Source organism: Lottia gigantea (genome assembly GCF_000327385.1).
Source record: "Lottia gigantea unplaced genomic scaffold LOTGIsca_1, whole genome shotgun sequence".
NCBI lineage: Eukaryota > Metazoa > Mollusca > Gastropoda > Lottiidae > Lottia > Lottia gigantea.
The window spans coordinates 8,715,866-8,729,594 of record NW_008706746.1 but is presented as its reverse complement, the minus strand read 5'-3'; the positions used below and the strand labels follow the sequence as shown (position 1 = coordinate 8,729,594).

The 13,729-nt window shown below is 31.2% G+C and overlaps 2 protein-coding genes across 2 annotated transcripts in view; both read right to left on the bottom strand.

The window, feature by feature from the left end:
• Positions 1–3,673: 3,673 nt before the first annotated feature.
• Positions 3,674–7,593, bottom strand: LOTGIDRAFT_102128 (hypothetical protein; the record flags this gene model as incomplete). Its single annotated transcript, XM_009045948.1, has 8 exons — positions 3,674–3,879; positions 4,367–4,483; positions 4,861–4,971; positions 5,259–5,410; positions 5,773–5,870; positions 7,017–7,108; positions 7,295–7,395; positions 7,517–7,593. Coding segments are annotated over 8 exons (954 nt in total), but the record flags the coding sequence as incomplete, so codon positions are not given.
• Positions 7,594–9,727: 2,134 nt separating this feature from the next.
• LOTGIDRAFT_103141 (hypothetical protein) overlaps positions 9,728–13,729 on the bottom strand; it is a gene marked incomplete at both ends in the record, with an annotated part of 6,776 nt that continues 2,774 nt past the window's right edge. Inside the window, 9 exons of the mRNA XM_009045947.1 lie at positions 9,728–9,896; positions 10,186–10,259; positions 10,776–10,931; positions 11,240–11,289; positions 11,465–11,554; positions 12,039–12,160; positions 12,348–12,375; positions 12,466–12,572; positions 12,834–13,007. Coding sequence (XP_009044195.1) covers positions 9,728–9,896; positions 10,186–10,259; positions 10,776–10,931; positions 11,240–11,289; positions 11,465–11,554; positions 12,039–12,160; positions 12,348–12,375; positions 12,466–12,572; positions 12,834–13,007 — 970 coding nt within the window. The remainder of the gene's footprint in view (positions 9,897–10,185; positions 10,260–10,775; positions 10,932–11,239; positions 11,290–11,464; positions 11,555–12,038; positions 12,161–12,347; positions 12,376–12,465; positions 12,573–12,833; positions 13,008–13,729) is intronic.

Genomic DNA, 13,729 nt, shown 5'->3' with positions numbered 1-13,729 from the left:
TAAAAAACTATGAATACTAATCTTTCTGAAAATACTCATATTTGTTGGGGCATGAATTCACAGACTGACCCAAACATGAAAACTTAACATCCAAAAATAGTGATTCATAAGGAGTCAAATTGGTTTAGGATGTGACTCATTCCATTCAAACGGAATAATTCTCGAATTTCAGTATAAAAACATGTCTTTTGAATTTTATAAAGCAAAAACAAGACATACCAACTATTTAAACAGTAAAAATAAATTGAAGATTTGTTACTACTTGTAAATCCACTATTAGAAATTCATATATAAATCAACAAGAATCAATATGATTAATATACAGCTCTAAATATTTTGTTTCATTTGTTTTCTGTGGGCTACTGTAGTCATTCTTTATAAAGCAATTTGGATGCCTTCTGTTATTTGTCAATGTAAGACAATGAATATAACAACATTCCTTATGTGGTACAGCTTTTACATAACAGAACATTTGATTGGTTAAATTAATGAACATACCTTTCTTATAAATGTTGTGAGAACAAAAATGAAAAAATGATGCAAGTAATCAACAAAGTCAAAAGAAAATGTTATAAAGAACTGTATTTAAATTAGTTTGAACAAAAATAGCACAATTTATAGAAAACAATTACAATGTTTCAACAAAATTACATCAGATGTGTAGAAAATAATATACTTAATGGTAAACAAATACTGCATTTTACTTCAAATCATCTAAATCAGTAAATGTACAGATATTTTATGAATAACGAAGGCTATATTATACTTCAAGGAACTCTTAAGCATTGATTCTTATCCTTTTTGATGATGCTTTAGCTATATTGAAGGCTTTTATATAGTAAAATATATTTATCCATCACCTGATGTCACTCTGCAAGTCAGTTTTTCAACTCGTCATTCCTTTAAGAGAGTCTACATAGCTAGTAAAGTTATTTCTACGCTGTGGACAAGATTAGTTATTAAATACAATACTGAATATAATACCAATAATAGACAATATATAAAATACTGAAATATATATTTAAGATCAAGGGATATTTCTAAATAAAGATATGAATTAACCTCTGTAATTTAGGCAGAAAAATGGAAAATGAACACTATAAAGGTTTTACTTATATCATCTTCACAATGTCAAGCTATTACAAACTTCATCTTGTTCCTTGGATGCTTTGGATACAATAGCCACCTTTCTTGTATCACAGAATTCAGTGATTTGATTGAATAGTATACCAGTAAATACGACCAATCAGAGCCCTGAACAGACATTTAAAATCATGTCTTGTTGTTTGCAGACTGTCTGTCAAGGGCTCTGATTAACCTATAAGAAAGGTGGCTATTTGAGTCAAGGATGCGGTTCATAATAGTTTAATCTGTGAAGATAAACTTATTCATACTTTCAATTTCTCATCATTCTACACTCAATCAATATAATATTTATGCTTGGAAATATTCCTTGATGAACATCTTAATTAGTTTTAAAATACTGATTCTTATTTTAATATCAATTTATTATCTTAATGTCTAGATGTTAAATATCTATTGACAATCCTGAGAACTGAAGATAATTTTACTAATCTTACTAATCTAATTATCTAATGCTAAATCTCTAATGAAAACAATTAATTAGACATTATATAATATCTGTAACAAATTCATAACAACCTCTTATATTGAATATTTATATAACATGTGTTATATATAGTCTGGGAATGATGTACACATCCTGATACAATTTAAAACATAACACAATGAGTCCACTTTATATTATAGGCATTTTAAAGAGGCTTTCTAAATTTTCAATTTGCACCATTCCACTAAAACTAATCGCAAAATATGCATGTATCAATAAGGCCCTATGTGCTTAGTGATGTCATCAAACACTTAGTTTTAGTGGAATTGCAGGAACCACAGACGTCTGATTGAAAATTTACATGGTGAAAATTGATCAGTGTCCCTTTATTACATAAAATATTTAGTAAAATCTCTTTAAAATCTAATAAATAGTAATGAACACAAAATCAAAGAAGATTGTACAGATTTTATTTTCACTTTATACCAGAAAAAAATGAACATTGATTAGTCCTCTGTTTGTTTTAAATCATACTCGTATAAGCAAACATTTATTCTAACCCAGACACTTTCACATGACAAGAACAGAAGCCTTTTGTTGAGTACAAGTAATGTAGTTGACATACAATGTCTTCATTGCTTTCTTTAACTACCTCAAAATGAAAAGTATAATGTGTTAAAAATTGCAGCCTGATGTGTTACATTAGTAATTTCAAATGAAACTTATTTATGATTTGACTGAATGGATATCTAGTTAAATAGTTTATAATTATAAATAAGCCCTATTGTATCATTGTATACCCACTGATAATAAATTAATTAAACCTTGGTTTAACTCAACATTTTACAACTTTACATGCACCAACAAAGTTGTAAGAATTAATAAACATTTCGTATTCCTATTAGAACTTGACTATTTGTAGTATACTCCCACAAATTACGTATAAGTTTTTATAAGAGAAACTCTCTTACAGAACATGTGTTCTGAGTAACAACCTGATTCGAGATCTGATTTGATATTTCTACTTCCTACAGATTATATAAGTTATATATAAATACTATTCATTATTTACTCATAAAATGTGAGAGAATTCACAATTATTCACAATGAAAACCCTGAATTCAAGTGATGTAGAGATTTCTTTATCATGAATTGGAATAAAATGGAATGAATTATGAAAGCAGTTTCATTTAGGAAAAAAATTCAAGAAGAAAACCAGCATGTATGTGTCAAAATCATCATTCAAATGACAAGAAAATTAGTATATATAATATATCAAAACAGATTTTATCACAAGGAGAAAAAACAACACAACTCTCAACACGGATTTTTGAAACAAAGATCAAACAGACAAGTATCTATCAAAATAATCAAAGCAAAAGAAAAAAATATGATTTCAAGACCATTCATAACCTCACTGTCTTGACACATATATTTCAAATCACAACAATATATACTTAACAAAATCTTTTTCTTTAAATCAAAGCAAATAAAATCAAAGTTTCATTTCAATAACCTACTAGTCATTAATCAATCAGATAAATTGACAAAAAAAACGAAAACAATAAAATATGAATTATTCTGAATGTGTAGAATCTTTTTCTGAAAGTCTCATTTCCCTGTTATAGGATTATGCTATCTGAATGGCATTTTTCATATGCTTTTAACTTTAGGACTGACAGCACCGATTTCACCAAATTCTATCCATAGAAATCAGGGACGTGGGCTTACAATTAATAACAAAGATGGCAGATCACAAGTTTTGTAACCATACATCAATTCATTCAAGGGATTACACTACAAAACTCTTTTTAACTGTGCCTTAGCTCATTGGTTTCACGCTTTGAATGCCTTTTTGAATTTGCTTTGCCTTGCTAAACCATAATTTTTTATTATGCGCACTCCCAGTTTGGCAACCCATCTGTATACACAAAAACCGCACACTATACATGCAAATATACGTTAACTTTAGCAAATCCAATAACAAGTATAGTACCAATAAATAACTTAAGATTTTAACAAGTGACCTGACTATCTCTTTACAATCATTTAGACTAAATAAGTATCTTCTACAAGGCTTGATTGATGAAAAGTTACGCAAGTTTATTTGAAATACTTCAAACCAGCCACTGTGAGGAATTTCTCTATAAAGATTTCAGAATCTAAGACAGCAATATGAGCTGCTCTACCAATCATGGTATTAGCTGTACTGGGTAAGGCATGGAATACATCATAACGTATTAATTTACAGTCAGGTGTACCAATTATAGGCTGTAACAAATTCTCTACCATTTCTTTATATATCTTACCTATAAAAAATATAAAGACATTGTTAGAATATAATGACTGCATAAATAGAAATATTATTAAATACGTGTTTGACTATATTGGGTTAAAACAGATGCAAAAAGAAAGACACAATCAGAAATATTGCAACATAAGTAATATTAAATTGACGCTATAGATTTATCTTAATTTATTCAGATATTTTCATACATTAAAAAATGGACTTTGTCTGAGAAATCTTTGTGAATTTTCTCACAATGTTGTGCAATCATAATGTGCATATAACATTTCACAACAGTTATTGGAAGGGTTGGTCAAATAGGTATGGAATTTTCACCACTAAAAAAGTGTTTCCAAGATATCTTTTCAGTTAATCATTACTTATTTCAGCTTTTCTTTATGAGGTCTACATCATAACCAAAAGATTTGATCAAGGACCAGATAAAAAACATCCTTGAAAAGCAAACATCCATGTAAACTCATATTATAGTATTTACATCTTATACTTACCCATAACACTGGCATCTCTCTGGGCAGCTCGACAATATTCTATTCTAGATGAATGATAGGGAACATATCTATCCTGATTGGAACCTACTAGCACCACATTCTTGAAATGATGTAAAACTGAAATATAACCAGAGCATTGCGTCACACTAAAACTCAATCTAACACCTTCTATGTTGATCTCACAAATGCGAAGCTGGTTTTTTGGGTTAAAATGATGGAATTTTAATTGAAACAATGTATAAGAATAGAAAGTTCAGTTTTAAAACCTAACCCTTTAACTGTGTTCTGCAGATAATAAAAATATATTGCAGGCAGTGTTAACACATATATTGTATCTAAAAATCTAAACATTTATAATGGTGAATCTGTCTGAAGTCTGAAACCAACTGGAATAGTGTCAAGGCATATCTGCATATAACAAAATATATTGCAGACAGAGGAACCAAATATGTCTGCCCCAGATAAGATTTATAAAGATAAAATATCTACTGTACCTGATCGTTGACTGAGTTGATATAGAAAACTTTTCCTAGGATCAGTGTTATCTTTTAATGATAGCTGCAGTAATGATCCAGATTTCTTCCATTTCTGCATAAACCACATTCCTTAAAATAAACAAAAATATTTTAGTATTTTTTATTACTTAGGGACAAGGTAGATAATTCTGTCTACAATTTTCATTTGCGACAAACTTCTCAATTTATCACATGTATTCATTTCAAGAAATTCAGTTGAAAATAACATGCAAAGGAGCTTCACAGATTTTGTTATTTGGGGCCAATCACAATTTCTCAATTAATAATCCCAAAGCACTTGAAGAGGTGAATTATTTCCATTTTATGATTATATAAATACATACATAATTTCATTAAAATTGATAGAGATGACTCACCCATATTGACCAGTCCACTAGTATTATACAATGTACCTAGATGTGGACCAGATAGAGAGAGAAAGGTATACATTCTAGGTAATAGATGTTCTAACTCTTTCCTAGCCAACGCTGACCGAATTATTATATTACCTAGAGAATGACCTACAAAACTGAAATCAGAAAACAAATATATTATATAATACTTGTACCCAAACCATTATCAGATAATTCTTGTTTAATCTATTTTTCAACCTAATAGTTCGTTTCATGTATATCAATTGAATTGAATCAGTTTACTGAAGAAAGAAGAAAGCAAGAAATGTTAAGTCCACTCTTCCAGACCATATAATGCTACAGTCTGAATGGTTCCGTTACTACGTATGCTCTGTGATATTGTGTGTTCATGATGACTTTGCCACTTTAGAACCATTTTGGAAAGTCAAAAGGAAAAATTGAAGATGCATAATCAAGTTTATAGGCTAGAAACCATTAAAAATTATTCCAGATGTATAACTATATTGAATTTTCCTACCTAATTTTAGAAGCTTGAAGTCCATATAGATCTATATAAGATAATAATTCTTCTACAAGTCTATCTGTCATTACATCAAAATTACTGAATGTATCCTGCTGAAATTACAATAAAAATAGTGCTCAATATATCAATTATAGAGTGATATAGAAATACCACTGTTAAAATAGTGCTCAATACATCAATTGTAGAGCGATATAGAAATACCACTGTTAAAATAGTGCTCAATACATCAATTGTAGAGCGATATAGAAATACCACTGTTAAAATAGTGCTCAATACATCAATTGTAGAGCGATATAGAAATACCACTGTTAAAATAGTGCTCAATACATCAATTGTACAGCGATATAGAAATACCACTGTTAAAATAGTACTCAATACATCAATTGTAGAGTGATACAGAAATACGTACACTGTTAAAATAGTGTTCAATACATCAATTGTAGAGCGATATTGAAATATCACTGTTAAAATAGTGCTCAATATATCAATTGTAGAGCGATATAGAAATATCACTGTTAAAATAGTGCTCAATACATCAATTGTAGAGCGATATAGAAATATCACTGTTAAAATAGTGTTCAATACATCAATTGTAGAGCGATACAGAAATGTCACTGTTAAAATAGTGTTCAAATACATCAATTGTAGAGCGATATAGAAATATCACTGTTAAAATAGTGTTCAATACATCAATTGTAGAGCGATACAGAAATGTCACTGTTAAAATAGTGTTCAATACATCAATTGTAGAGCAATATAGAAATACCACTGTTAAAATAGTGCTCAATACATCAATTGTAGAGCAATATAGAAATACCACTGTTAAAATAGTGCTCAATACATCAATTGTAGAGCGATATAGAAATATCACTGTTAAAAAAGTGTTCAATATATCAATTGTAGAGTGATATAGAAATACCACTGTTAAAATAGTGCTCAATATATCAATTGTAGAGCGATATAGAAATATTAAAACAGAACATAAAAATACATGTTGTTACTCAGATTTTCACGCTATGCCATCTTCAGACAACTGACCTGTACTCAGCCTGCTTATAACATCAAATAGATCAGTACCTAACAAATTTACATATTGACACAGACTACAGTAGTCCACCTGTTTCAAAATCACACAAATAAAACTTAACCACAAGATTTAGATAAACAATATCTATATTCTATTGAATATTTCAATGCCAAGTTAAGCTTAAAAAGAAAATACTTGTTTTCTAAGTTACCTGATTTCTCTCGGACATGAGAAATTCCAGTCTGTAACCAGGCAATGCCATTTCAACATAGGTTCTTACTAGTCTTAGGTCAGCACTATTACCTACAAAATATATATTAGAGTAAAATATTCTATAAACACCATCTCAGAGTCTCAGACATAAAATATGATTTTGGGGTAAAAGTTGTAATTGTAGAAACCTTTAATATTTAATAACTTTTGTTGGCTCGCTTATACGATATTCTGTGTTAAATTTGAAATAAAATAAATGAAAGATAATCCACTTACCATCCAGACCGTGTACACAAACTATCAGATGAATCCCTTCTCCATCATCACTCTCTGGAGTTATAAAATAGGGGGACACAGATGCTAGGGTGGGGCACTCACTGGAAAATACAAAATATACTTCAAAAATAAAATTTGATAAACATGGACAGAAAGTGTTGGTTTATATTTTACGCCTGTCTGTTCTCTGTGAGTTAATATAGAAAATTTCAGAAAACCTACCTGTAAATATGACCCTGATATTTTATCTGAAGTTTTAAATTTTCTCGTAAAGTAACAAAACTGAAATAAAAAATATTAAAAAAAAATCAAATAAATAACTCTAGAGACTTTTGATTTGTCCACTATGTCGAAATTGAAGTGGCAATAAATACTTAAAGATACCCATACAATAGCTCAGTCAGTAGCTAGTTGGATTGTCATCTGTGAGGTAATTATGTGCCTTGGGTTCAATCCTCCTGAAGGTAACAAAAATTCTGATGCCTGTGCTTCTGAGAGTGTCTGGTTTCATCCTCTAATAATACCTTTTTGTTAATTGGGGGAATATCAACCTTTTTGTTTAAAATCATACAACACAACCCTAAATAATACTTACTTAACAGTACTGAGTCCAACAGGAGAAACTAACTTTGGAGTTGCAGAATTTTCCATGAACCTGGATAGCTCAGGATTTGATGAAGAAGTAGACATAATGCGAGATAAACGGTCACTATTCAATGACGTCAATGATACACCACTGTCAATTTTACTTGATGCATCCAATGTGTCAATTTTTCTCACAATATCTGTGTCACTGGCTGCACGGTGACAACTCATCATACCCGAACCTACGCTCAGTTTTTCATTTGATGCTGAAGCTGCCTCTTTTTGAGATTTTGCATATTCTTCCTTTAATAATTCTAAAACAGTCATTTGTGGATTTCCACTAGAATCTGACGACACGGAAATTGTGTCAGCGTTTGGAAGGATTCCACTGTCTTTTGTTGAATCACCCTTAGATACGCATAGACTAATGGAGTCCAGCGATGCACCACGAGGAATTAAGGCACTTGGTTCAGATTTAGTTTCATTGTCCCTGGATTGTGAAGAGTCTTTGGCAGTAGTAGAGTTATCACCTTTAGTTTGTGATGATGATTGTGCAGATTGAGTAGTATCACAGTTAGGTTCTGCGGAACTTACAGTGTCATTGTTTTGATTAGCTGAGGCATAATGAGATTCTAAATAATCGTCATAGCCGTTGCAGACGTCATTTTCATCGTCATCACTGATGTCATCGTTTGTGTCACCTTTCATGTTGTTAACGTACGCTAAATCCCCATCATTCACACTTCCAGATCCTTCTTTCTGAAATTCTAATCGTTTTCGGATTTCTGGATCTGAATCAGTTTTGTCCGAATCCTGATCCACATTTTGGGCTTTCACTAGTTTAGCTTCAGACCCTGGAATAGGAGCAGTGTGAGCCCGATGTGCCCTGAATCGTGTCTTGACTTTTGAGGAATCTTGAGTCTCTGGCAAACTAGATTCAGAACCTCCAGAAAAATGGCGGGAACGATCGAGAAAGTCTGGCAAGGAACTGACACTAGTTCGACTCCAACAAGAACGAACTAACAAAGAGGACATTGAGGTGGCACTTAATGCTTTAGCAGATGGCACAGAGAGGTTGTCCACAGATGAGGCAGGAAGTGGGCTAAATGTTCCCAGTTCCACAGATCTGGAGTGATGAAAGTCATGGACAGGTTTTTTCCGGTAACCTAGCAACACAACACCTTTTTTATCGCTGCCACTAGATTGTTCTGCCTCAGAACAAGAATATGATGACGGTCTACGAAATGCATCAGGTTTGATATTCCTCATTATTTTTTTACGTTGAACTTTACGATGGAAGGCAGCGTCATCTTTCTCATCAGAAGATGATAATGACACGTCTTTTTTCTTTTTCTCTGTGACTGATGTCTGCGATTTTATTGGCTTCTTCTTTTCAGTGTTTTTTAATTTACTTACATCTACAATTTCAAATATAGAAATGATTAAAACCATAGTTTCGTGGGGACTCACTGGAGCACTAGCAGTCTGACTCAAAAATGGGGTCATAATCATTGCAATTTATTCTATTCTGAACCTGATGTTAGTTATGTTTTGAATCTCCCTCAGATGTGCACAAACATCTTTGTATTCAATTGATTGTAATGAATTCTTGATATCGATCCACACCAACACAAGCCTTACACAAAAAAGGAGTAACATTAGCATACTGCATCAAAAACATAGAATTTTCATGAAATTTGATAGGTCAGGCATGTTGTCAGAGACATCATAGCTTAAGTAACCGTTAGTGAGTTCATCCAGGTAAACTAATAGATACTCATTACAAAATCCACTAAAAACAATACAGCCCAGCAATAGTTCATGCATTATTAGATAGTAAATAAATAACTACAAACCTAAAGCATTCATCCAACTGTCATGATAGATATCTTCAAATATAATAGGTATAGTGTTACTATCTCCATCTATCTCTGGGCACTCTACATCTATTGGTGGCATATTCTGGAAATAATCTGATGCTGCTACTGTCTTCGCTATATCATCATGACCATGGATACTAATAAAATATAGATTATAAATATATAATGGTTAGATCAGGACTGAATACAGAGTAGAAATAATAAGAAGAATAATTGTGGTTCTGAATGCAAAGACATGATAGCCTAGACTTAATAGAAGATCCAAGCTGATTCTTTCACAGTAAATGAGGCAGGGATAAATTTTCCAGCCATTTCCAATGCTCAGGGCTTATTTCACAAGAACTGGACATGCTCTGAAAGGAGTTATTTTGTTTACCCTATAATCTGATCTATGGATCTTGGATCTCTCTAGGATAATTGTCTCACCTTGGATCATAACAAGAAAGACAAGTAATCTTGGGATATTCAAAGGTAAAGAATGCTTCAGCAAACCTCTTCACCTACAATACAGAATAAATATATTATCACTGACAACTTCAGTAAGATTAAGATTTTAACTAATTAACTATTGTAATGAAATGATCAAAAGCTGTGCCATATCATCAAAGAAGGCTTAACACAGCATTGTTGTCATAATTAAATTCTAAGTCGTCTGATGCCTTATCCTCACAAACTCAATTTGAGATGAATTTATAGTTTTTGTATTTCTTAATATCTGGGAGTGAAGTTTTTAGTATAAATACAACAGCATAAAACTAATGTTGTTTATAAATCTTACAATATCACAATTAGACTAAGAATCAAAGTCCAAAAACTAACTTGGACATGAACGTGCTTTAAGCAAGACAAGATATGCTCGTCTATCTAAGTTCATCAATTCAGCATATCATGCAAATAGTCTGAATTGCTAAAGTGGCTCATTGTTTATTCTGTATGTGATTCTTAAACTATAGAACTTCTATTAAAACTGTCTGAGTATATAATTCAAATTCTTCAAATCAATATCTAACACTTACTCTAGCTGTATGATGCTCTTGTGCTAAATAACTTTGTACATTTTCAGCCAATGTGACAGTTTCTAGAAACTTGGTCCATAGTATAACGTTCTCGGCACACAGCTGTGTTATATCTGTTATAACAGTCTGTATTAAATCATCTTCATCTTCTATACTCTACAGTATAAACAGGGTGTATGAATAACATATTTGATTGATAGATGAATGATTGAATGAATCAATGTATAAATGATAGCAAGAATGAATACATGAAAAAAATGTATGAATAAAAAAGAATGAATAAATGAATGAATAAATACATAAATGAATAATGAATAAATGAATGAACAAAGAAATTAATGAAAAAAAGAATAAATGTGAATGAATGAATAAATGAATGAATAACTGAAAATAATGAAGAACCACACCAAATATATAAAACCTAAATAATAAATGATGTTAAGCAAGGATAAGAACAAATTTACCTGTAAATTAGTTAAAACTTTTTTCAATCGAACATGACAATCTTTAATATCTGAAGAAAAAAAAGAAAAATATGGTTCAATTATGATTTAAGATGTAATAAATAGAATACTCCCTTCCCCTTAATACAAGGTAATTTTAGTTTAATTTTGTGGTAATTTAGCAAGGAAGATAAATCACCTAGTTTAGTTTTATTTTGTGGTAATTTAGCAAGGAAGATAATTCACCTAGTTTAGTTTTATTTTGTGGTAATTTAGCAAGGTAGGTAACCCACCTAAGTTTAGTTTTATTTTGTGATGATTTAGCAAGGTCAGTAACTCACATAGTTTAGTTTTATTTTGTGGTAATTTAGCAAGGTAGATAACTCACCTAGTTTTAGTTTAATTTTGTGATGATTTATTTTGTGGTAATTTAGCAAGGAAGATAATTCACCTAGTTTAGTTTTATTTTGTGGTAATTTAGCAAGGAAGATAATTCACCTAGTTTAGTTTTATTTTGTGGTAATTTAGCAAGGTAGGTAACCCACCTAAGTTTAGATTTATTTTGTGATGATTTAGCAAGGTCAGTAACTCACATAGTTTAGTTTTATTTTGTGGTAATTTAGCAAGGAAGATAACTCACCTAGTTTAGTTTTATTTTGTGGTAATTTAGCAAAGTAGATAACTCACCTAGTTTAGTTTTATTTTGTGGTAATTTAGCAAAGTAGATAACTCACCTAGTTTAGCTTTGTTTTGTGGTAATTTAAGTTTTATTTTGTGGTAATTTAGCAAGGTAGATAACTCACCAAGGTAAATAACTCACCTAGTTTAGTTTTATTTTGTGGTAATTTTGTGAGGTAGAATTGATAAGTTGACTGTAAAGATTCGTAGGCTGATAATAATATTTTACAGATTAATTTGTGAACATCGTTAGCTTGATTTAATCTCAGGATCTGAGACGTGGTGTTAGTGGTAGGTACCTGAAAATAATATATATCAAATATATAATACAACTATAATTTAGTGGAAGGAACACTTGGCTGAATCTTGAAGACACTGACTGTTTGAGATGTGATGAAGAATGATGTAATGTTTCTATATTATAAATTTGATGAACATGAAAGATGTCAACATGGCAATGATAATGATGATGTTGCAGTCTTGGGCAGATGCAAGCTTGTCTTTTAAAAAAAATTTGGTTGTCCTGGTACAAATTATCTAAGCTTATACAATGAATCAGGAAAGCTTACAAAGAGAACTTACTGATGTTTGTGGTCTAGGTCCAAAATAAACTGTTTCTAGGGTTGACTGGTCTGGTGGTTTATTAGCCCAAGCTGTTTTAGCTGGTCTAGGCATACTGCAAAATAAATATAATACCATTACAGCAAGACAGACATTCATCAAATCATAAAGACTTGCTTCCTTCTCAGATAGTAAGTAGCTCCTTCATCTTGTAAGGAGATTTTAACTTAATCTATTCAAGTAAGGCTGATTCAGAGTTATTTGAGAGGTTAGTAGAAAACACGGAGGAAATAAATTTATAGGGTGTGGGGGAGCAATGTAGCTGTGGGGAAAGGAAAGGAGGCTAGAAGACTGGGTGGGGGGAGACTAAACTTACTTTAAGTAGGGTTGATGTAGAGCTATTAAACAACCATGTATCGTAACCTCTATACATGCTAGATGAAAATAGTCAAATAAAACTGGTAGATGATGATGGAGGCCGTTTACAGGATTAAAATGTAGCTGCAGTATTCTTTCACTCACCATCTCCATTTTCTCTAGTAGTGTAGATCTGAAATTACAATAACAAAATATTCTTATTAAAATAGTGCTCAATCCATCCTGTTACTCATATAGTGCTCAATACATCATGTTACTAAAATAGTGCTCAATACATCATGTTACTAATATAGTGCTCAATCCATCATGTTACTAGTATAGTGCTCAATACATCATGTTACTAATATAGTGCTCAATACATCATGTTACTAGTATAGTGCTCAATACATCATGTTACTAATATAGTGCTCAATACATCATGTTACTAATATAGTGCTCAAAACATCATGTTACTAGTATAGTGCTCAATACATCATGTTACTAATATAGTGCTCAATACATCATGTTACTAGTATAGTGCTCAATACATCATGTTACTAATATAGTGCTCAAAACATCATGTTACTAATATAGTGCTCAATACATCATGTTACTAATATAGTGCTCAATCCATCATGTTACTAAAATAGTTCTCAATACATCATGTTACTAATATAGTGCTCAATACATCATGTTACTAGTATAGTGCTCAATACATCATGTTACTAATATAGTGCTCAAAACATCATGTTACTAATATAGTGCTCAATACATCATGTTACTAGTATAGTGCTCAATACATCATGTTACTAATATAGTGCTCAATCCATCATGTTACTAAAATAGTTCTCAATACATCATGTTACTAGTATAGTGCTCAATACATCATGTTACTAGTATAGTGCTCAATACATC